Source organism: Miniopterus schreibersii (genome assembly GCF_964146895.1).
Source record: "Miniopterus schreibersii genome assembly, chromosome: 6".
Taxonomy (NCBI): Eukaryota; Metazoa; Chordata; class Mammalia; order Chiroptera; family Miniopteridae; genus Miniopterus; species Miniopterus schreibersii.
In genome coordinates, this window is record NC_138107.1 from 89,349,061 (window position 1) to 89,375,472 (window position 26,412).

Here is a 26,412-nt window from a genome sequence, read left to right on the forward strand (position 1 = left end):
TCAGAATTATATATATAGATGTGAAATAATGAACCTCTGCTACTGCTGAGTACGGCTGTGAGAGGAGAGGCAGAGATAACAAATGGAGATAAATACAAACCATGCACTTCTAAGATGCTCTTATGAAAATAGCATAATTCAGTTCAGTTACATAAACTTTCAATTCTGTGGCATGAGTAACGGAAATTTACCACAGTATATTAATAAGGTTGTTGAGAACGTGTATTTTCAAAGCATTATTTAGTTTTTAATTAAATGTATTGGGTGGCGTTGTTTAATCAGATTATGTAGACGTCAAGTGCACATCTCTATGGTCTTTCTACTACACCGTGTGCACCACCACGTATTTAACCCTTTACCCTCAATACCCTCCACCCCCTTCCTCTGGGAGCCACCACACTATTGTCATGTCTATGAGCTTTTGTTTGTTTTTAACTTCACAAAGTCCTTTTGCTGCGTTTAACACATGTAAGAACCCATATAAAGTATGTACTGAGAACCACTCAACATGCCTAACTCAACATGAATGAACTAGCAACACACCACTCCTTAAGCCTTAGGATGGAACTAGACGCTGAGACCCTCACTTCTGTTCCACACTGACTCACGCAACCCTTGCGGTTCATCAGAACTACCACTGAGAACAGGGACTTGCAGATACGACTTCATCAAAAGGACTGGAGTAGTGTAACATTAATACTGTGAGCCCCAGTACACTGTCAATTCACCCCATGAGTTTGCTGTGGTGCCTCAGGGCATTTGGAAGTGTGAGCCAGGAAACAGCCTCTCTGTCACCCAGAAGGAAATCGCATTTTGTGAGGCACATGGCAGTCCAGGGTGTAGAAGGAAAGTGGGGAGCTGGTCTCACAGACCTGGTAAAGTGAACTAGGTATTTAATGTGGATTGTAAAGCACTCACCAGAAGAGCTTAGAGCAAAGCCAGAATGAGCAGCAGCTTGAATGAGACAGAGACCATTGTCTGTCAGCCCAGAGAACCCAGGCTCTGAGGCATCACTGACTCATCTTGAAGGCTATAGCAATAAACTAGCAAACCTAGTGAGATGGTGTTAAGGCAGATCAATACTTAACACACAAAATAGCCCTTGGTTGTTAGTAGAAACCTCAGTCTTTGAATAGGAGCTTCTCATCATTGTTTAAATTTTTCCTGTATTTGTCTTTTTCTATAACATTTTATGTTGACATTATTTCACACTTACAGAAAACTGCAAGAAAGGACAGGAAACTCCTGCATGCCATCAGTTATTTACATTTTGTCCTATCTGCTTTATCATTCTCTCAATAAGCCAGCCTTCCTTTCTTCCTTCCCTCCCTCCCTCTTTTCTTCCTTCCCCTCCCTTTCCCTCCCTCCTTCCCTCCCCCCTTCCTTCCCTCCCTCCTTTCTTCCTTCCCTCCCTTCTCCCCTCCCTCCCTCCTTTTTTTCTATTATGCCTTTTAAAGCAACACTCCACAGAACATTAGTCTGCAGTCTGCTGCCTACGATTTCCCTCATCTCACTCTCCAGCTCTTCCTCATTGTTCCAGTGACACAGCTCTTACTCAGGTCACCACCGACTTCCATGCTGCCAAACCCAAAAGCCAGTGCTCGTTCAGTCCCTGTCCTCTCCCTGGGCACACTGGCAGCATCTGACACAGCCAAGGACGCCCTTCCTGGAGTGTTTCTCCACCCTAGACTTGTGTCCCCTGCTTAGCCTCCCTCCCTGCTCAGACTTCTCACGTCACATCCCAAGACTGTCTCTGGACTTTTTCTCTTCTCTTCCAACCACTCACTTCCCAGGTGATCTCATTTGACCTCAGTACTTACATACCCGCTATATATTTATGACTCTTAAATCACCCACATTACTAAAATTTTTCAAATTTATGTCTCTAAATCACATAATTCCCCTAAGGTCAACTCGTAATCCAGCCAACTACTTAGCATCTCTATTTAAAAATCTGTGAAGTATCTCAAACTTAGCACATCCTACATCGAGTACCTGAGTGACCTGCTCCTCCTGCAAACACACTCATCCAAGTAATGGCCACCCATTCTTCCATCTGTCAGGCAAAACCCTGATGCCATCATTTCTCCTCTCTTTGTTTTGTTACACCACACATCCAATTAATCAGCAACTCCTATCAACTTCACCTCCCAGATACAAGTAGAATTCCATCTACAACAAGGACTTTCCCCACCTCCGGATCACCTTCCAGTCCCAGTCATCCTCATCACTAACAGGCTCACTGCATTGGCCAAATGCTCTAGTTTCTGTGTCAGGAATAAAACTTCTAAACACATAAAGACAATCAGCCTATGAACAATCAGAAACAATCTAAAGATCTAACAACAGAATGAGAAAGTAAAAAATTCTCACACAGATGGGTATTTGTACTCATTAAAGATAATATTAGACTGCATATATCATAAAATACTTACGGCACAGTACAAAGCAAAAAGCAAAACTAAAAACCAGTATATGCAGTATAATTACTATGTAAAGATGTTCATGTGAAAAAAAGACTAGGAGGAAGTATTCCTAGCTGACATCATTGACTGGATCACGGTGATGTTAATACTATTTCAGAAACAAAGCTCTGATGTTTTAAAGGTGCAAGTATAAATGATTTTGACTGAATGAAAGTAGCTCTGGACAAAATGAATGGGAGCAGGTGAAAATTCTGAAGTCTACACTCAGGGACTGTTAATCATGGAGCCCGGCCAGGCGACATCCTTCAGATGCTGCTCAAGTGTGACTTCAGTAAGGTGATGTGGCGAACAGACTATGCCTGTCCTCTTGTTTGGGGGAATGTCTCTTACAGAGTTTTCTCTTCCTTTCTGAGAGAAGATGGCTTTGAATTGTCCCTCCCTAGACCTCATGCAGCATATCAAGAGCACATGTGGATTAAGAAAATCCTACCATCCAACCCCTCAGGGTCCAGCACTCTTTACCAAAAATGTTGACCAAGAGAAATTTTAAGTTTCGAAGAAGAAAGTATAAAGGTAGTACAAATTAAATGCAAAACATCTGAATAGCAGGGAGAGAATTCCTTGTGTGAAATTATCAACATATCCCTCAAATACAGCAAATGCTCAATTTTATAGATTTCACCCTCCTATGTAAAACTGAGCATTGCTCTCTCAGGCTGAATGAGGTCCTAACCCCTCTGTTGTTAGTGTGTCAGAACTCAAACATGCATGCTACAACCTCAACTCTTGACTATTACAAAGCAGTATGACTTCATCCAGATAAAACTAGACTCTATAAAGAAAATATGTAATCTCTGACAGTGAGATAGAGAAACAAAGTGAGAGGCACAGAGAAGGAGAGAGACAGAGACAGACAGAAGGACAGAAATGCTCAGACTAATGTCCGTTAATGCTACCATCCCAGAAAGATGAAGTACTGCCAATGGACTGCCATCCCCAGGACCCTCACACACCAGCTGTGTATGTCTATCAGTCTGACCCGCCTCCCACTGCTCCCTTTCTCTCCCACATTGCAACATGTTTCCCTACTGACTTTATTCTTGGAGGGCACTCAGTTTTTGTCATTAGCCATCTGATACTCTAACATGCTAGAACATCGAGAAAATACACAAAAGGATGTATTTCTTATATGGTGGTAGAAGACATTCACAGTACTTACCCTGCTGACTTCCTTGGGGGTAGACTCATCTGGGGGAGGGGGAGGGAGGGGAGAAAACACAATTAGAACTCAGAGTGGGGTCTGGAACACGCAACACATCACTCTAATAAACTAGAAGGCTTCTCTGTAACACTTCCTCTTGTGAAATCTAGGAATTTGGTTATTAAAATTGTAAATAAAGGTTAAACATAATAGCTTTAGAGCTAGATGTACATATTAATTTTGGAGGAACATATAACAACACAACTTGCTGGTCATTTCAAGATCACCTATGAAACGGCTGTGCCTGCAAATATGGCTACACCGTGGTTTATTCAAATAGAGTTTCCCAAAAAAATGTACACTCACTTTGAATGATTATAACATCAGTATTTATTAACATACAGTTCATTTTCAAAATGTAGAGGGATCTACAGAAATGAATGTGTGGTTTTTTTTTTTGGTCAATGCCTATTTTCCAGATGATGACCATTCTGGTCCAGGAACTGCCTATAACAGGAAGCAATGGAATCACAAACATCAGGAATCGTTTTGTTCGGTATTTGTGCCCTCAATGGGTTGACTATTGCCGGTTTTGTACTGTAAACTTTTATGTATTTATTTTTTAAGTCCTCCCCCAAGGATATTTTTCCCATTGATTCTAGAGAGAGTGGAAGGGAGGGGGAGAGAGAGAAACCTTGACATGAGAGAGACACATCGACTGACTGATTGCCTCCCACGTGTTACTCTGACCAGGGCCAGGGATCAAACCTGCAACCCTTTGGTCCACAGGCCAATGCTCTAACCACTGTGAAACCCAACCCAGCCAGGGCAACCTTAATCTCTTCTGTGTCCCCCCACCCAAAAAATCTAGTGGCACTTTAAGATAAATTTTTTTTGTTCAAAGCTTAGTCTTGTTTCACCCATTATTTCAAATCAATTAAACCTGAAAAGGAGTGAAAATTGGTTATCGGCTGTTAAAGTATGTGTACATTTAGGGGGTCACCCTATATATGTATAGAAAAAGGTCTGTAACATTTGTAATACTCCAAGTAACACAACCTACATGACTGTCTCAAGTGCCCATGAACACTGTGCCATAGGGGCTGACTCCAGCGCTTCCCATTTGCTGAAATAGGACATGTACCCCAGTGGCACCCTGGTCAAGGCATGCAGGGCCCTCCCTGTGGAGCTGGCTGCATGGCAAGAATATACTTGCATGACTAACAGGGTACAAGAAACAAACTGGCCGAGACTCCACCTGAGGCCCACTGGTTCTGAGGGTACCACGCCCAGGTCACTGGTTCTGACCCAAAGAAAGTGTATTTGTGTGGCCTGTAGTCTTTAGAGTAATTTATGTATCGCTTACCACAGAAAATAAGTCATTTTTTAGTACCTAAGAATACACTGTCTAAAGGTAGCTGTAATTTTATTCTACTATGGCCTTGTTGCTGTTGAACACAGTAAAAGGATTAATTATGTATGTAATTTAAAGAGAAATATTATATTACCATGATTATTTTCAATTGTTAGAAGCTTCCCCTAATGATTTTATTTGGATAAATGAAAGAGATCAGGAGAAAGGCAAGGATGCCCACTTCCAACACCTCCATTTAACATACAGCAGAGGAAGGTCTAGCCAGAGTGGTTAGGCAAGAAAAACAAATATAAGACATCCAAGTATGAAAGTAGAAGTACAATGATCTGTTTATCGATGATATGATCTCATATGATCTCTAAAAACCCTGAAGATTTCACACACAAAAAACTGTTAGAATTCAACAAAGTGAATGTATTCAACAAAGTAGTAAGATAAAAAGCAAGCACACAAAAGTCAGTTGCATTTTTATACACTAACAATAAACAATTCAAAAAGAAAACTAAGAAAAAAAATTCCACTTACAATAGCTTAAAAGACAATAAAATACTTAGGAATTAGCCAAGGAGATGAAAGACTTATACAATAAAAACTGCAAAATATTAATGAAAGAGATTAAAGAAAACATAAATAATGAAAACACATCCCACATTCATGGATTGGAAGACAATATTGTAAAGAGTCACATGCATCTCTATCATTTATCCAAATAAAATCATTAGGGGAAACATCTAGCAATTGAAAGTAATATTTAAAATAATCATGATAATATAATAGTTCTCTTTAAATTACATACATAATTGGTCCCTTTACTGTGTTCAACAGCAACAAGGCCATAGTAGAATAAAATAACTACCTTTAGACAATGTATACTTAGTTACTAATAAATGACTCATATTCTATGGTAAGCAATAAATAACTCTAAAGACTAGTTTCCAATTAATATAAAGACCTATGTTTTTAACATAATGTGCTAAGAAATACAACCTTATACTGCTATCATACCATGAGTCAGAATTAATCTCATGATACACATGAATGCTTTTAAATTATTTATTCACTCATTCAATCTTTTATTCAGTAAGTATTTAATGTGGCCCGTATGTCAAACACTGCATAAGATATAAGAGGCTCAGTCAGTGCACAGAGAGCTCTAAATGCTTCCTTCTTAAAATTTAAAAACTAGTAAATAAAATATCTATGAAATGAAAGCAAAGTAGGATAAGCATGAGACAGAGGACATTTTCCATACGTATTAACACCAGTCTCAGGTGGATGCAGGCTCACAGACCTCAATCTATCAGAGGTGAGATTCAAATTTCACCAAAGAGCCTAGCCAGTGTGGCTCGGCGGCTGAGCATCAATTCATGAACCAGGTCACGGTTCGATTCCTGGTCACGGCACATGCCTGGGTTGTGGGCTCAGAACCCAGTAGGGGGCGTGCAGGAGGCAGCTGATCCATGGCTCTCTCATCATTGATGTTTCTATCTCTCTCTCCCTCTTCCTTCCTCTCTCTGAAATCAATAAAAACATTTTTTTTTTTTTTAAATCTCACCAAAGAGACAAAAACACAAGACAAGATTGGTCAACACAGAAAAATACTTCTGTAAAAGCAATTATAATCCAGAATTTCCCATGAAATTTCTTTCTAGGGTATTACTTAAAATAGCATTTATGTTATTCATAATTCCCCAAAGCTGAAAATAACTAAATGTGCTTTAGCAGAAAAATGGGATAAATATCACTCAGCAGCACCAAGGGACAAATAAGTGACACAGGCACCACATTCTGCTAAGTATTCAGTAGCTGGACCCACATTTAAACTTAGAGTTGTCTGATTCCAAAGTGTGCACTGAAATATTTTTACCAAACATTATAATATTGCTAGAAAACACTATCTAGCGATATTTTAAGGCTGAGAGAAGTATTATTAATAAGCCCATCTCAAATAATTCTCATACATATTTAATTAGGAAAGTAAATATGGTTGTTGATATATGTTTTAGATAAACTCTCTAAATGGAAAACATTATATAAATTCCAAAATGAAGAGTTTTGACTAGGATTGACCTAAGGACCCTGGACTTTTAAAACCCTTAGCCTAAGATCAATTTCAAAAACACTTATAATTACTCCAAGATGAATTGTTCCTTTCATCACTTTTATCATTTCCTGTCCGATGGTTTTGGACATGTGAAAACAGTCCTTACTTTGTTGTGTCTGTCTGCTGTCCTGGGCTTTTTGAGTCACCCTTGATGATGTTTCATGATGCGCACAGACTAGAGACCTGGACACTTTCCCTTTCCTGAGTCTTGTTCACTTAACGTGCACTTTTGCCAACATATATTCAATGTTTTACCGCTGGGTTTTAAACTGTGCCAAAACCAAAAGGGACAATTATTTATTCCACTTGAAAATACAGGTCAGACAGGTTCTATGAAAAGTTTCCGGCAAAACTTTATTCCTTGGTATTTCACAGACATTTGATGGAAACAGTTTTTGTTTCAATTTTAAGACTGAGCTACTGTGTTAAGACATCTGCAAGTATGTTACCAGTGATACTGACACACGACACCTCCAAACAAGTGTGTGATGAGCTCCAGGAGGCAACACTTGTACAGACTCACAGGCAACCTCACTCACTGATTTTTTTAATACTGAACTAGACACTAGAGATTATGAAAAAATCCATTCAAAATATGTCTTATCAAATCTCCTTCAAGTCTTTCAAAAACCTCACGTTGCCCTTAAGATAAAGTCAAGCCCTAACAGGACCTAAAAGGCCTGCGAGGGCCAGTCCCTGCCGACTTCTGCCTCCTCTTCCTCCAGAGCGCCCCACAAAGCCATCCCCCACAGGCCCTCCTGGCTCTTTCTTGATAACTTACACCTCGCATTTAACACCTGGTTACATACGCTGTCAATTTCTGTACTTTCACATCTTCATGTCTTCTTTCCTCACCACAAGTCCTTCAGTAAAGACAAGAAATTCGCTCCTGTGACTCACAAGGAGCCCAGAGCACGGCACAGCCAGGCTCAGGTGCTTAGTGCACAGGCCTAGTCTGACTGGCTGTGTACGGACGCAGTGCGCCTCCAAACCAGTGTGTCAAGCAAATTTAATTCCACTAACAATTTCTATTTGCTGGACGTTATGCTACATAGTTTCAAATATACCCAGTCAGCAAGTCTGAAATAACCTTATTTTTGATTGTTTATTATCTGTCTTCTCTATAAGAAAATGACCTTGACGGGAACAAGTTTATATATTGCTTGTTCAACAATTACATGTCCACGCAGGAAACACAAACACTCCCTGAAAATCCTCTCCACAAAACTGTCTTCCTCAGAGGTGTTCACTGAAAGGATGTAGAAGAAGAAAAGGGCTAGCTGAGGAGAACACAATATTTCAGCAATAAAAATAAAGTAAAATAAATGAATAAATAAGTGCCATAAAAAATAAAACAGAGGAGGAAGGGAGAGAAGAAAAACAAATACTTCAACTGACCACTTCCTAACCCATCACTCCACTAACAAAGACATTTAACTTGCATTTCTGCATGTCAGAGAACAGGCCATGCTTCCTTCACAATATAAACAATACTTTTAGAATCATTAATAATCATTAAATCAAACCAAGTCTAATACTGCATTTTTCAATGTGTTCATATCTAAATAAATTTTCAAGAATGATTTGCCAAGGTTTTTTTAGTCAATGATCTTTGTGTTCACTGTCCCTCTAACTTTATCTCTTTAGACAGAATAAAGCTACCACAAAATTAAAATTCTAATATGTCTATTCATTCTACTTTCCAGTCTGTATTAAATGCCTGCTTTCTGTCACTATAAAGTAGGAAACAGGAAACTGTCCATACTCAACCTGAGTAAGATCTTACCTTCCAGCTTGTTGTTCTTCCTCTTCAGCCATTTTTCTACCGTCTCCACACTAACACTTTCAGACACAAATTCATCTAATACCTGGGGGTGAAGAGAAAGATAGGCCTTCACTTTTTCATCTGTCAAACCTGCAAAAGAATAAGAAGGAATAAAATTAGCTCATATGATATCTTCATATACATAAAAGATAAAATTATACTGATTGATTTAAAACGTAGTAAGTATAAAAAGAATATAAAGTGTGTATACATACAATGGAATATTATTCGGCCATAAAACGGAATGATGTTCTGATATATGTACAACATGAAGGAGGCTTGAAAATGAGTCCAATAAGCCAGACACAAAGGGCAAATATTTACCATCAGATTCCACAAACATGGAATGTCTAGAATAGCAAATTCATAGAGACCAAGCAGATTAGGGTTTCCAGGGGCTCAGGAAGGGGAGAATGGGGAATTACTGCTTAATAGGCATACTTTTCACCTTGAGTGAAGGCATGTTTAGGAAGATGAACTGATGGTTGCACACACTGTGAAAATAACTAATAACCCTGAACTGTACACTTGAAATGGCTAAAATGGCAATTTTCTGTTATATATGTTACTGCTATTAAAAAACAGTAGAAAGAGAAGTTAGAACCTCAGTGATTTGAAACCACAGACATTACGTCATGAAGCAGCTGCTTCCCGACAGTAAATGTCAACGTTACACTTGAACTGGTGCTGCTCCAGCTGTGCAGCCACACCCTAGAAAGCACTTATCTGTTGTGTGTAAACAGCTATCATAGATTGAATACTCAAGGTAAATGAAACTGCAGCAATCGTACCAAACAGGAGAATGTACCACTGGTACATTTCAGGTCCTAAAAATGTTTAATGAATAAGTTCTTGTTACTTACTGTTTACAACACAAACTCTATTTTCCTCAGGGGTCCTAATTCCAATTATTTCAGCTCACAATAATGTTAAATTTGTTCACTGATATTCTATGTATGTAGTGTTTCACTGAAATAATTTTTGCAGTCTAATGATAACTGTGCTTTGATATACACAGGATTTTCAAAGTACCTTCACCTGTCTTCGCACTGACTATATAAAACTGCATTTTGCATTTGGTGCTTCGTGTTGCTGTGCCACTTCATAAACTCCCAATCACAACAAGCTGTCCACAATTATTACTCAGTAACAGCAACTGTTTCCATGACTGTATCCTCTCTCTAATTGATTCAATAAAATTGCCATCCTTGGGGATGGTTAGATGAAAAAGACAATAAACAAATTACACTTTGAGATGCATAAAGAAGGAAAGGAAGCAAATATCTGTGACTCTAGGAAACAGGCTGTGTGTTTCCCCACCAAACAAGGCACAGAAGTCATGGGTTTGATTGTACAAGGGACAAAAGTCACCGCGGTTATGACTGTACCACGGAATAGTGTAACTGAGAAGGCAAATGATTTCTTTCAATGAATTCAGTACTTACACAGTCAATTTAAACAATATATATATATACACATGGATAGAGATAAAGATAGAGATATAGAGATATAGATTTACTTAGTTGGATATTTGTAATAGATCTTTTAAAAGGAGACCCCTGTCTACGTTCACCCTGCAAAAGAGCTCCAATGATGTAAAATTCTATCTGAGAAATACTACAAGGTGTTAAACATAAGAGATTCAGTAAGTAAGAGAGAGCTCCCGAGAGAGCAGGTTACAGTCCCAGACGCCAAAGGCACAGGGTGCTGAAGGACACTGACAGCTGACGTGACCTTCAAGCAGACAGACAATGCACCGTTCATACTCTCTCTGATTATCTCCCCCATAATATAGCAGACATCTGAGAGCTGATTCCTTCTTTACATTTCCTCCCATTACTTTTGTGACCCAACGCTACACAGTTCTTACCCTAACTTCCCATTTGTGCGTTACTTCTGCTTTCTCTCCAATAACCAATGACGATGACAGGAAATCTAAATCAGGAATCTCAATATGTTTCTGATCTCTAGTCCTTGGATAGCCTTCCATCACCTCAAGCTCCATCTTGACTCAAAACTAAATGATCCATCTCCTTCCCACTTCTTCCCGAAGTGATTTTAACAACTTTCCTTTTTCTGTTATTCTCCATTTTCTCAGATACCCAGGCTGAAAGTAGAAAGTCGTATTTGACTCATCCCTCCTTGTCATCTCATTTCATCTTAGTGCACTGTTATACAAACCTTATTTGCCAAATTACAAAATTGCATTATCTGACAAAATATACAAAGAATGCTTAAAACTCAGCAAGGAGAAAAACAACCCAATTAAAAGTGAGTAAAAGACCTAAACAGATTCTTCCCCAAAGAAGACAGAGGTGTGGCAAAAAAGCATATGAAAAGATGCTCAATTTTCATCAATGAACTGAAGGTAAAATAAAACATGAAATTTCACTACATACCTATTAGAATGGCTATAATCAAAGAAATCGAGTACAACTGTTGGTAAGGATACAGAGTAGTAAGAAGTCATTCACTGCTAGTAAGAATGCAAAATAGTAGTCTTTTTGGAAGACTTTTTGGCAATCTCTTATAAAGGTAAATATAATCTTACCATATGATCCAGCAGTCATACTACTAGGTAATTACCTAACTGATATGAAGACTTATGTCCAAACATAAGCTGTTGATAGTAGCTCTATTCATAACCAATGACCCAAAACAGTAAGTACCAAGGTGTCCTGCAATAGGAAAGTAGATACGCAAGCTGTGGCACATCCATGATATTAAGTATGATTTAACAATAAAATGGAAGGAGCTAACAAGCCATGAAAAGACAGGAATTACTCTAAAATGCACACTGCTGAGTGCAAAGTCTGAAAAGGCTACATATTGTATAACCCTAATTATACAACATTATGGGAAAAGAGAAACTATAGAAAGAGATAGTAAGATCAGTAGTTGCCAGGTATTTGAGGGGGAAGGAAGAAAAACAAATGGGTGGAGCACAGGGCACCTGTTAGGGAGATGGAACTATTCTGCATGACACTATAATGGTGAGTCCATGACACTTTTGCATGTGAAATCTAAAAGAGCTGAAGTCAAAGTTATAGAGAGTAGAATAGTGGTTGCCAGGATGGGGTGCAGTGGGGTGGGGAGAAGTGGGAAGGTGTTGGTCACAGGGCGCAATCTTCCAGCTATAAGTTCTGAAGACCTAATGTCCAGAACGGCTACTGTAATCAACAATACTGCGTTATATACTTAAAAGCTGTTAACAGAGCAGGTCTTAAAAGTTATCACCCCCCAATAGAGGTAATTATGTGAGGGGATGGGGGTGTTAACTAACCTTATTGGGGTAATTATTTCTCAATATATATGTGTATCAAATCACCAAGTTATACATCTTAAACTTACATATGTTATATATGTCAATAATTTCAGTAAAGCTGAAAAAAATGCTTTTACCTTATAATTATCCTTGCCTTCTACTTTCCCATCTATCTCGCCTAAATAATTTCTTCCCATTCAAGCACATTCCCACTGAAACAAGATCTGTCTATGACCTAAAAAGCGGTCCCTTCACAAGCCCTGGCTGGACATGCTACCAGGACTCCGAGCCACATAACTGACTCCTTGTTCCCAGGGACTGCACAGCTCGGAGGGGCGTCGTGGCTGCAGAGAGGACAGTGCTCCCAACACTCACAGTTTGCATGTTTCAGACAGTGAACCCCACACTGCTGCCCTTCTACACCAACATGAAATTAATTATGTGCTTCCCCTTGGCTGAGAATGTCGATGAAAGTTTCTTGAACTGAGAAAGCCAAATAAAAAGTTACGCTCCTCAAAGTGACAGGATCAAGATGGAAACAATGCTTTCTGAGTAGAACTATAAGAGTCAGCTTAAGTATGCCAAATTTATCTTTTCATGACTCAGAAAATTATATCTCCAGAGTGGAGTCTAGACACAGGCTGTGCAGCGTAAAGGACTTAATCCTCTCGGCACTGCACTCACATCCAAGGTCCTGGTGGGAGACAGTCCGTCCTGGTCCTCCAGGTTCAAAGTCACCAGACGCATGCTCAAACACAGGCTGTGTTCCCTAAGAAAATCACTCACCCATCTCAGCCTCCTGTTCTCTCTCACACCAAAACCACAGGGCCAATAATTGTAGGGATAAGACACATGCAAAGACTATGGAGTCCAAGGGCACATACAAACCAGCGCCCTGCAGAGCACAGAGGGTGAACTGAGAGCAAGGAAAACCTGTAAGTGACTGAGGAGCTATCCTGGAGGAAGCAGTCAATAAATCAGAAGATGGGTAAAGACGGGAAAGGAGGAGGCAAAGGCAGAAGTAATCCAAGAAGGTTTGAGGCATTTGCCTTGAACACAGCGGGACAGACAAAGCTCTTTCTGGACAATGGTGCCATGGTTCAAAAGGTTCAAGAGCCAAAGTAACTGATTTGGATTTAAAGGCACAGGACTGAGTAGTCACTGACTTCGGAAAAAGCAGATAGAACCAATATGTTATTAATACAGCCCACATGGTAACTACAACCAAATGGCTAAAATCAAACTCTGCCACCTGAAAGTGAAAGTGATTTCTCAAATGTTGGACAATAGCACTAAAGGGAGACAAGCCGCACACTGAGTACATTCTGCACCTCAGCCCCAGCGCATACAGTGAATCTGTGGACAAACATCGCAGCTACCAAAGAACAAGGACCACCTACGCATTTAAAGTAACAATGACAAGGGGAATTCAAATCTCCCACTATATAAGGAGGTTTTCAGTAATGCATTTGATAAAATGTAAAATAAAAACCAAAAAGCTAATAATAGTGCCATAGAAATAAGCCTTATTGTAGCATACAACATATGCCTTACTTGTCCTAGTAGGTTTTTTGGAGATTCTTCAGGGTTTTCTACCTACAGTACTATGTATGGTGCTTATGAACAAAGACAGCTTTATTTTTTCCTTCATGTAGTTAAAAGGAAAAAAAATAAAACTCCATAAGAAATAAAAGCTCTGCTTTTGTCTTCCATACATACATCAAAGGAGCTCATCCAAGACCACAATTTTATTTCTTTATCCTTTGTCTCCAAATCTTAACTTTCTGTTGCTCGGCAAGTCCTTGTCCCTCTGCTCTGGAGCCTGCTCACACATTTCAACACCTCCCTATTGGCAAGGACTGAGCAAGGAGCCCAGGAGCCCTAACACAGTGATGTCTGAAAACGGAGTAGAAAATCCAAACAAAAACTGACAGGTCCATTCAGGATAATAAAGGTCAAAAGGTCTCTGACTTTCAATGCTGAAAGAGCTCTTAATACTTATGAATGACAAGTTCATAATTCTCCTCAAACATCATGTCAACAACTGATAAATGACACTAGGTCAATAATTAACCAACAGGAACTCATAAAAGATTAATCATATTAACTTCAAATCTATATTTAAACCCAGAAAAATCTCTCCCCAAAACATAAAGTTTTATGAAGCATTAAAATTAGTTTTTCTGGATCATGTGTGAAGTCATTTCCATTAATTTTTAGTGCCACTGTGTGTTGTTCCAAAATTCCAACATTACAAATGTAAACATATATGAAATGTAGTACTTACATGTTTATAAGCATAACCCATGGACACAGACACTGGTCTGGGGAAGGCCTAGGGGTGGGGTGGATGTGGGGTGGAGGGGATCAATGGGGGTAAAAAAGGGGATATCTGTAATATTTTCAACAATAAAGATAAAGAAACTTAAAAAAAAGTAAACAATTTAAATATAATAATGCAATTTAATTATATCAGAAAGACTGACAATAAGAAAATCTATTTCCTAATGTAATTGCATTAAAAGATAAAATAAAACAAAACTGACATGATCTCTCTGAGGCTGCTGTCAGGAACAACAGCTGATCTCCCGAAGCAGTGCCTGGCAACAGAACTAAGAAACTAACTCAGTGCGGTGGTCAGTTTATTAGACGCACTATTGCTGTTCTTCATTTTAATACGAAAAATTACAATGTTTAAGATAGTTCAAGAAACAGAAACCAAATGTCCATTCACAGGGTGTAGTTTCATTAATAAATAGAACATACTTTGTTATTGAACCTATGTGCCTGGGTAAAAGTAATGAATTTGACCTTCTTAAATCAATATGAAAGGTCTCAATGATTTTATATTAAAGCATTAACATTAGCTCTTCCTCAAGATAACTTTAAGGTAAATATTTAAGATATTTAATTGAACTACAATTTAAGATAAAGATTTCAAAAACTCTAGAGAATATTAAGGAAAAGTCCTAACGATTAAGGATGATGACTTTCTGTTCAGCCTCTGGATTCCCTGTGTCCCCCGTTTTTACCCACCTGAATCACCCTGTGTTTCCTTGACAAACTGCTCCTGCTGCCCTGCACAGCCCATGTTGTGTAACCAGTATAAGTGACCTAAGTCACTCGAGGACAGGAGTTTGTCACAGTCAAATCCTTGGATTACCCAGACCTGACCTGGCACATAGGAAGTTTAGATCAGTGACTATCCCCAGAAGAACATTTAACAATCTGGAGACATAGGTCACAGTGGGAGGACAGGAGAGGGGAGGCACTGCTGGCATCTAGGAACACTGCTCCCCATCCTGTGAAGCACAGAAGGCTCACAACACAAACTATGCACCCAGATGCCCACAGTACAGAGGCTGAGCAGTCCTGGTCCACTGAGTGTTTGCTGACAGAATCCACACTACAGCTTTTCCACAAGTGGAGGTTTGAGAACAAAAACAAACAAATGAGAAAAGGGGGGAGAGAGGGAGGGGAAAGAGAGAGAAATAAAGAAAATGAAGGAGAGACAGGTTTTAAAAGAGTAGCCCAGTTCCGTTTTTGGAGATGTGCTAAAAGAAATGTAGCTAGAGATGTTGATATGAAATTATGGGAACTAATAACCACTTAGGGGATATTATAGGTTGAACCGCATCCTCCCAAATCCATATATTTAAGTACTAACCCCAGTACCTGTGACCTTGCTTAAAAACAGGCCATGGCAGATGTGATTTGTGGAGATAAGCTGCTACTGGAGCTGAGTGGGCCCTGATCCAGTAATACTAGGTCCTTGTAAAAAGAATGCAATGTGGACAGACACACACAGAGAGAACACCACTGAATACCGAGCAGGGGTGGGGGTGGGGGTGTGCGCTATGAGCCAAGAATGCCGAAGTGTAGACCAAAGAGGAAAACACCTATAGAAAATAATCTCATGGGGTGATCTGATGAACTCCTAACTGGGCAGGTCGTGGTACGTAGTCACTCCCCAGACATATAACTTCTTTAGGCTTATCTTCAGCTAGAGCACAAGACATGGGGCAAAAGTAGGTTTACAGTTGTTCATATGGAAAATAATACAATAGTTAATAAATAATAATACGAGAATAAACTCTGTACTTCACATACTCAGAACTGTAAGCCTACTTTTGTCCCACCCTGTATAATGGGAAAAGACACCTCTTCAATAAATGCTGTCAGGAAAACTGGACAGATACATAGAAAAGAATAAAACTGGACTACTTCCTTACACCATATATATAAATAAACTGAAAATGGATTAAGGACTTAATGGTGAGACCTGAACCATTAAAACTCCTAGAAGAAAGCATAGGTAGTAATTCCTTTGACATTGGTCTTAGCAATACTTGTTTTCTGGATCTGTCTCCTAAGATAAGGGCCACAAAAGCAAAAATAAGCACATGAGATTACATCAAATAAAAAGGTTTTGCACAGCAAAAGAAACCATTAACAAAACACAGAGGAAACCCACTGAATGGGAGAAGATATTCACAAATGATTTATCTGATAAGAGGTTAATATCCAAAATATATAAAGAACTCCTACAACTCAACTTCAGGAAAACAATCCCATTAAAAAATAGGCAGAGGAGACGAACAGACTTCTTTTCAAAGATAACATACAGCCAGCCATCAGATACATGAAAAGATGCTCAACATCACTAATCATCAGGGAAATGCAAATCAAAACCACAATAAGGTATTACTTCCCACCTGTCAGAATGGCTATTATCACAAATACAAGAAAGAACAAGTGCTGGCGAGAATGAGGGTCAAAGGAAAGCTTTGTGCACTGCTCGTGGGAATGTAAAGGGAATACTAATTTGAAAAGACACATGCACCCCTATGTCCACTGCAGCATTGTTCACAGTGGCCAAGATGTGAGGTACACACTTCAGTCATAAAATTAGTAAGTCAGAGGGTGCAATGTATAGAATAGGAAAGAAACATAGTCGGTACTATTGTAACAACTTTGTGTAGTGACAGATGGTTACCAGACTTTATGTGGTAATCGTTCTAGAAAGTATTTAAATGTTGAATCACTGTGTTGTACGGCTGAAACTAATACTGTACATCAACTATACTTCAACAAAAAATTAAAAGATAAAATTACTTTTTAAATGCTTATTTTTAATATGCTCATTTACTGAGGACTTACGAAACACCAGGCATTTTATCATCCTTTGCACAGTAAGAACACAGGGGTTCAAATGTTAAATAAAAAGCACTAACACTAGGACCCAAACCCAACACTTCCTGCATCTAAATTGAAGCTCTACCTTCTGCTACTGTCCATCTTTCACTTTATTTTACTGTTACTGATCTTGTGATCTGTTTTGACCTTAAGATTCTAATTTCTCTGAAGGTCTAGTCTCTAGCTTATTTACCTTTGTATCATCTGCTCTAAACAGAGCGCCTTGCACATAACAGGCACACGACACAGATTTTTAAAAGAACTACATAATTAATAGGCATCATTTCCTCTGAAGATTAAAAAAAAGGGGAGGCTCAATTAGACTATATAGGCGCTTGTCAGATCACTCAACAAATATCCACCAAGTGCCTCCTATGCTCCAGAAACTCTGACATTTTTCTGGGGAAAGAATGAAAACCACACTATTTTGTTGCAAAGTTTATAGGGCTGTGCTTGCCCCTCAGAGTGGCTACTAGTGACACGTAGCTACTGAACACCTGAAAAGCTGCTACTCCCAAACGAGACTCGCTGTCAGTGTAAAACATGCACTGGGTTTCAAAGACAATAGAACACATGCAGGAGTGTAAAATATCTCATTAAGTAATTTTCATACTGATCACATGCTAAAATTCTAATATTTTTCTATTTGGGGTTAAATTAAATATATTAATAAAATTAATTTCAGCTTGTCTACTTTCTTAAGGTGGCCGCTGGAAAATGTTAACACATATGTGGTTTGCTTTATATTTCTATTGGACAGCACTGCTCTAAAGTCCACTTTTTTCCCCTGCCTATTCAAGATCTCTCTCTCCCTAACTTGGGCTATTAAAATGCACAGTGGAAACCAACAGCCCACTCAGCGGCCACCCTTTGTCCTGGGTTCCGCACAGAGAAGTGAATTTATTCTTTTTTCTTCTCCTGAAAGAGTGTTATTAGACTGTGTTAGTATTCAAAGGACATGTTCCAACTTTGCCAATCTACTTAAAAATTGATTTTGACTTTACTGTTTGTATGTCACTAAACATCACATGTAAAACAGATAATGCTCTCTTGACTTATATAAAGTAAGGTATATCACTATCTTGAAAACACTATAGTTCACCTAGTACATTATTCCATGTGATTATAATAGAAGCATTGAGGTAGTCAGGGCTGCTACCCCCTTCCATGATGAAACACCCAACACACAAAGATGAATGATTTGCCCAAGAATACATGGCTAGTCACTGGCCGAGCAGAGACTCAAGTCAGATTGCCAGACCCATCTCAGCAGTTTTCAGAATAAGCAGTGGCTCTTTGTATTAGTTTCCTGTGGTTGCCACGACAAATCACGACAAACTGGGGGCTTAACCCAGCATAAATTCACTGTGTGTTATGGAGGCTGAGGCCTGGAACCAGGCAGGGCTGCACTCCCTTCCTCTGGGGCCCTTATGGGAGAATCGCTGTCTTGGTTGGTAGCATCTCTGGACCTGTAGTCTCATTACTTTAATCTCTGGCTCCCAGGTCACACTGCCTCCTCCTCTTTGGGGTGTGTAATCTCTCCCTCTGCCTCTCTTACAAGGACTCTTGCTGTTGCATTTAGGGCCCAACCAAGTCATCCAGGATGAACTCATCTCAAGGTCCTTAACTTGCTATCTGCAAAGGCTTTCTCCAAATTAGGTAACATTCACAGATTCTGAGTTTAGGATGGGGGCACATAGCTGGAGGGGGGCAACACTTAATCCACTGCATTTGCCTGCCTTTAGTCCCCAGAGTCACTGCTCAGAACAGCAGCTTGGCTCTGTCCTCCAGTTCACAGGCCCTGGCTTTTGTTCCAGGGAATGTAAAAACTGTGCTGATTAGGGGAAAAGTAGGGATTTAGAGTCAAGCAGAACTGGACCCAAAAAGTGGCTCTTACAGTTGCCAATTGTGTGACTTTGGATAACTTATTTAATCTCCCTCGGTCTCAGTTTTATTCTATTTGATGAAAGTAATAACACTGTGTATCACCTTGGCTCCTGGGCCTACTTCTTTCTCAGATTTATGCCTTAGTGAAATGAAACAGGGGGTTACCTTAGAGAGAGTGGCCTGCAGAAAGCCAAGCACACGTCTATTACACATGGCCACAAGTAAATCTGGGGTTTAAACACCTGAAATTACTAACAGGGTGAGTTGTGATGTGCTTTACAAAAGAATTCACCATACAGGTTGACCTTAAGTACCAAATCTGCAAACCTCTGTTAAAGATTGGCTTGCTCTGCATGACTTCTGCCTAACAAATGCTTCATGAAAAGAGCACATCGCGTAAAGAGAGCAAAGTTGCACTCTTACTTATCAAAACCCTTTTCCTACTCTAACGCATGCCACAAGTACGAGAGAATACGGTTAGACTCGCCAAGCTGGACTCACACACAATGTAGATGTGCGTTGTTTTCTTCAAGTAGTGCTAAACCAGACCTCATTCACTCACTTGTGGGCAATCTTTACACAATGATGTTGACTAGTCTTTGGAGTGACTGTTGATCTTGAGATATCTTTTGGCTCACATTTCCTTAAAATATTAAACAGAGAAGAGTGCCATCAAGAGGACAGTCTTAGAGGCAATTTGGCTCAAGAAATAAATTGAGAAGTCACTGACTGGGGACTGCATTTTACATGCTGAAAAACACTAAAACGCAATAGATCATGTAAAATGATGTGTCATCCACCGTGACTGGTGTCCCGATAGCAGCCCTCGCAAGCGAATATCCACTCCTTTCTGAGAATCTTACCCTTATTCTGAAATACTTTAATTTTTTTTTTTTTTAATCCTCGCCCGAGGATATTTTCCCATCGCTTTTTCAGAGACTGGAAGGGAGAGAGAAACATCAGTGTGCGAGAGCCGCGTCGACTGGCTGCCTCCCACACAGGCCATGGCCAGGGCCAGGGACTGGGCCTGCAACGGAGGTACGTGCCCTTGGCCGGAATCAAACCTGGGACCCTTCAGTCCTTGGGCCGACGCTCTAACCCTGAGCCAGCAGGGCTCTAAAATACTTTTAAAGAACAGAATTCATGTTTTTAACAATTGCACAGTATCAAGAAACAATAAACATGCAAAAAAAACACAACCCTATTAATCTGATCTGATATCGATAACATGCAAATGTATGACTACGGTCTTTCTAATGCTTACATTTAGTTGCACCCACCAGGAAAAACAATCGAGATAAATGAGAGGGTCCTTGAGTAGGAATTAATGCCATGCGTATAATAATGTGTTTTACCAGCTGCTTTCAAAAATGCATTCAGGAAATTACAGCAATTCACATTCTTTTAGTATATTAATATCAAGAAAATAGCATATTTTGTTTATGATGTTTTCAGAATCAAAACCAATTTCCTCAAGTACTGCTTAATTTCTAAATAGGAACAACTCGGTTTTCTTTAATAAAGGAATAAACTGGCATCTCAACCCAAAAACATCTTCAAAGTATCTGCTGAAAGATTTATTCTGTGTCGCAAGTTTAGTAAACCAATTTTCAAAACATGAAGTCTCGCTCCACCACCAGCATGGTCTTTAAAGGCAGGAACTACATTTTACTCACTTTCTTACCCCCAGAGCCTGCAATTATTGTCAATCCTTGTCAGTAGCAATATTTATGTTCCACCAAGTCAACACGAGCACTAAGTCAATACTGAGCCACTGCCCCAGTCATGTTTTCATCAACTGATCACTACATAACCCTGTTGTACGTGTGCTCTTGTTTAAAGTCACCTTATTTGGTATATACCGTAGATTCATTAACATTGAACTCTAACTCGGGCCTAAACAAAGCTTATCTTACACATGTATTTTCTCCATGGGGCACACTTATTAGAACACTAGACAGAGCTTTGGCACTAGGCCTGGGGGCCACTTAAAACACAAAGATTACCCATAAAATGTACAGAAATGAGAAAAACATGGTAGTAACTACACCACAGAAAGGACTTTTGTTTGGAACGTGAGAGCTGGGACAAGAAGGCAGAGTGCTGCATTGTGTGGCCTCAGTGGGGAACATGCATATGGGATGACTGACATTCTCCACTGCTCCACACATGTACATGTGCACCCACGACAGCGAGAGCACCCCGGGTCCTGATTCCAGGGTTACACGTACATTTCGGAGAGTACAGAACCCACAGTAATAAGGACAGCCTATTTCACATAGTAGGCATTTGGAGAGTGCTTTCGGAGTAAAGAGAAAGTAAACAAAATCATCACAGAGATGCTCCCCTTACTTCCAGTAACTTCATCATTTTGATCCACTAAGACACACCCAAGTGGCACAGAACCCACCTGGACAAAAAGCAGCATTTGCTGTGGCCCAGGTCGAGTCTGTGGGAAAGAAGTCTCCTGCCCTGCCGAGGGAGCACACCAGTTATTTTGTTTATTCTACTAGCACTTTTGCTGATAAGTATGAAACATCTGAAACAGTGCAGGCCATCCAATCTGTTGGGAAACCTAAGGACTTTATTTAGTCCTTCCAACAGCTAGAATAAGAAATTACATACCGCTCAGGCATCGGCACTGAGGTATTAAAAACATTCCTAAGCTCACAAGTCAGTATCACTGCTGCGGATCATATTATCTCTGAGGGAAAGCGGCCAGAGGCTGACAGCCTGCAAGCACTGTCACACTGTGTTCTTGGAAAGACAGTTCTCTAATTTGTGACTCGAGCCATCTGAAAATGCATGATGCCCTTTGGAAGCATCACACCTTGCTCTTGGACAAGCTGATTCTGCTCTTTAAAAAGTTTCCATTCATCAGTGTTCAGTCCCAGCTGATCGGACTGCTATGTTTACTTCCTCACAATCGGCAGTCACTCTACACTGTTTCAAGTTGTGCAGCAAAAACGTACAACAGAAGTTTTCAAGCAAGTCCTTGCATTCCACCTTTTCCCGTTCAGATCATGTCCAGCCCTCAACCTGCTGCTGTGCTGTCAAACAGCCTGCCCCAACCCCACAACAGCTGCCAATTCTTTCTTCACAATTACTGAGCCAAACTCTCCCTGGCGACTAAGAAATGAGAGACTGGGAATATCTTCATCTCTTCTGCACACTATTAACACACACTCGCTGCACAGATATAATAAAAGCACGGAATCGTGTTCACTTATCTTTCTAGCAGAGAAATAGTTAAACAAAGCACATCTTTTCTTGAAAGTTTTGTGAATGTCCAATTTCCTTTCTCAGTACTTAATCACTTAATGATAAAAAGTTAGCAGCTAAAGAGAAGGGGCACTGTTTTTCTGGTCACAATGACATCACTTAATTACAGCATAAGATTCTACTTGTCGAAGACAGACTTCCAGGGCTTGTCTCTGAGCTCTACCACATACAGACTTACCAAGTAAGTTATCTAACCTTTCTGGGCCTCAATTTCCCATCTGTAAAATGGAGATAATAATAGTATCTGTACCTCATAGGATGGTTTTAAGGATAAATAATAATAATAGATAAAAATTGCTTAAAATAGTGCTCAGTAAATGTTATTTATTGCTAACACATAAATACATTAGTTTATGTAACAGTCAACAAAAGCCACAACTAACTTGTTAGAAAAGTGGCCTCGGTAGAATATCACAGCTTAAAAATGTGACTTTGGGAATCGAGAGGCATTTCTAAACTCCCAAAACACTCCTTTTCAGTTTCCCTGGTAACAAAAATTAGACATTAAACAAGTCATGCTCAGATTTTTCAATGTCGCCGTATGCATTTCACCATTCTTCATGGTTCTAATTGGTTATAGGAGCTTATTACTGCAATCTACAATTCTCGCTGCTAACTTCATTTAACTAGTGTGTATTTTGAGATGTAGAGTTTACATGATAATGCAAAACCTTAATTTCACTAACCTGAGCTGGTCTTAGAAATAGCAACTGATAATTGGGATCTATAACATGCAAGCTGTTTAGGTTTCCAGACCTTTCACTCTGATAGAGGCACCATGAAGTCCTCTTCAGCAAGGCGAGCGTCAGGCTGTAGGCGGAAGTCACCTTTACCCTTTAGGGTTTCATAAGGTGCCTTATACAGTGAAGCAGACACCGTACCAGACAATCTGCTGCTCATACTTTATCACTACGAGACAGCTTGGCTCTAGAGCAGGGGTGGGGAATGTCCGGACCACAGGCCATAATCATTTGGGCTGGCCCTGCCAAAGCAACAGCAGGCAAGACTTGGAAGGCAATAAATTCAATTAAACATTTGACCAAATATAGAAGGCTAATTTTTAAGCCAATAATATTGTATGGCCCGAGAATGATGTTATAAATATCCAAATGGCCCTTGGCAGAAAACAGGTCCCCCACCCCTGCTCTAGGGCATGTTCTATCGGATTTTTTCATCAGTAGAGAGACTATGTTGGGCATATGCACAGTTTATCACCAGCCTTGAAGAGTTCAATCTCATGAACCTAATATTTCTCCACATTTCCGGGTAAATGCCAATAAGTATGTCGAGACAAACAGCCTGTGGGATGTAAGTGTTGCTAATTGGATCCTGGTCCATACTGTTTTCCCTTCCTCCAGGTTTATTAAGATCAGAGTGAGCCCAGGCACTGGTGACAGACAGAGCAGGCATGTAAGAGTTTATGAAACCTACTACACTACTCCTTTCATCAAATGGGTCACACTTATTTTTTCACACACACACACACAAATGTGAAGACTTATAAGTGGTAACAAACATGTCACAGAATATCATACATAATGAATTAAACATATTTTTGACAGCAAACACTTATTTCCGCCAACAATTCAGAAATAATACTGAACCATTTAAACAGACAGGAATCTGGCCTGCAGTCAAGAAAAGCAATAACGTAGTTTAAAAAACACTTCAATAGAGCTGCTTTTTCAGACAAAGAGCCTTTTCCCACTCCGGCACAGAATGTGGGAAAGGAGCCAAGGTGCTACTTATCAGCTGTCTGACATCAGAGAGGGACTGCGTGCGTCAGCCGGCCCAGGAGGGACCCCTGGCTTATGGCAATGGACCATGTGTTCCTTATCTTATCAGTTATAGTGTCTGGCACTTCAACCATTACTGTGAACCTGAGAGGAAGGAAGGTGTGTAATTGTTTGGGTGTAGGTTAAAGTTGTGAGCTAAGCAGATTTTCGCCACTTATTAACAAAACAAACAGGCCAACACATTAATTGTAATGAAAGTTTCTGCCCTCAAACCCAACCTTAAAAGAGAGTTTAAAACAAAGTGCTTTAGCTCTATACGGCAACCACTTCTACTTACGCAAACGTGTGTCAAAATTATACTTCCAAAAGAGTGATTCCATTATATTCCATTTAGAAGAGTTAAAGAAAAAGCCATTTGTTAGAAAATGTACATGTAACTCTTACATTAGCTCCACTAAAACAATTCTTTGGGCGGGGGTTTGAGAGGTTGAGAGTAAGATGAAAACTGCTTTCAAATGTTTGCTAATGTTTGCGTCTCTAAACGTAAGATCTGCAGCAAGACGGGAGAGGGACACTCAATGACCAGGTGGGGCTCAGTCACATAACTCAAAACTGGACTGAGGGTTTCCTGAAGAGAGAAATGGCCTGATAAAAACTACCCAGAAATTAACTTTTTAAAATGATTTAAAGATCACTTTAAAAGAAAAATTTTTAACTGCCTTATAAAAGCTACTCAAAATTTATTTTTAAAAGTTGATTTAAAAGTCACTTTAAAAGAAATTTTATTATTTTTTTTTTAATCCTCACCCCAGGATATTTTTCCCATTGCTTTTTCAGACAGAGTGGAATGGGGAGAGAGAGAGAAACATCGATGTGAGAGAGACATATCAATTGGTTGCTACCTGCATGAGCCCCAACCAGGGCCAGGGATCAAGCCTGCAACCAGGCTAGGTGCCCTTGGCTGGAAACAAACCCAGAACCCTTCAGTCTGCAGGCTGACGCTCTAACCACTGAGCCAAACCGGCCAGGGCTAAAAGAAATTTTAAATATTTAGAGCAACATCACACTTGCTAATTAAAAATTAATTTTCTAATCTAATAAACTTCTATTTTTAATATCCAAAACTAAAGATTATTAATTACTAGTGTCAATTCAATGTATATGTTAAATAGTCCTCCATTAAAAAGGTAGGTATTTATACCATGTTTATAACTGTCTCACAAGACTACACTTCACAACTACACTGTCATCCTGGTTATATGGCCAACAAAATAAGAGACTCATGAAATTACATTTAAACCCACCACTTATTATTTCTTCCACTCACCTCTAAACTTAGAATAAAATACAGTTCATTTGAACCCAGATACACCTCTATACAGGTTGGCGGTCATGCTGTCATAACCATGAATAAGTAGAAAAATTGTTCTTGCTTTCCCATGACAAAATTCCCCTCTCTGCCCACACCTTTACTATGGACTGAAATATGTCTCCACAAAATTCTATATTGCAGCTCTACCCCTCACTGTGATGGCATTTGGAAATGGGGCCTTTGGTAGGTAATCAGGTAAAGGGAATGGGGCTGTCATGATGGGATTGGTGCCCTCCTAAGAAAAGGTGCCATGTCTCTCTACCAGGTGAGAAAACAGCAAGAAGAGAGCCATCTCTTCTGGTGAGAAGTCAGGAAAAGAATTCTCACCAGGAACAGAAGCAGCCAGCACCCTGATCTCAGACTTGTCAGTCCTCCGAACTGTGAGAAATAAACGCCTGCTGTTTAAGCCCACAGCCTAAGTATTTTATTAGAGCAACCGGAGCAGGCTAAGACACCTTTTCCTGCCCTCGTGCCTCACTCTTCCTTTCATTCCACTGACTTTGATCTTTGCCCTCAACTGTACACTCTGGTTCCTGTTCATCTGGTTTCCCTGACATCTGAATTAACTTTGCCTCCCTATTGGTTTTGAAAACCTTTGCCAATTATTGCAATAATGCCTTACTTAGCTACCACCACAGAATCCCCAACACTACGTAAACTCAACCGTTCAATTCCCTTCCCTGGCAATTCTCTGTTTAGAGAAAAGTGCACAGTCATGCCAATTCTTTACTTCCCCCCAGAAG

At 39.8% G+C, this 26,412-nt stretch overlaps 1 protein-coding gene across 4 annotated transcripts in view; it reads right to left on the minus strand.

Moving 5' to 3' along the window:
* Positions 1-26,412, minus strand: part of PDE10A (phosphodiesterase 10A) — a 270,609-nt gene that overhangs the window by 60,226 nt on the left and 183,971 nt on the right. For all 4 annotated transcript variants that reach the window (XM_081141071.1, XM_081141074.1, XM_081141073.1 and 1 more), the window contains 2 exons: positions 8,893-9,021; positions 3,646-3,674 (listed from right to left, as the gene is read on the minus strand). In XM_081141071.1, the coding sequence (XP_080997197.1) occupies positions 3,646-3,674; positions 8,893-9,021 (158 nt within the window). The remainder of the gene's footprint in view (positions 1-3,645; positions 3,675-8,892; positions 9,022-26,412) is intronic.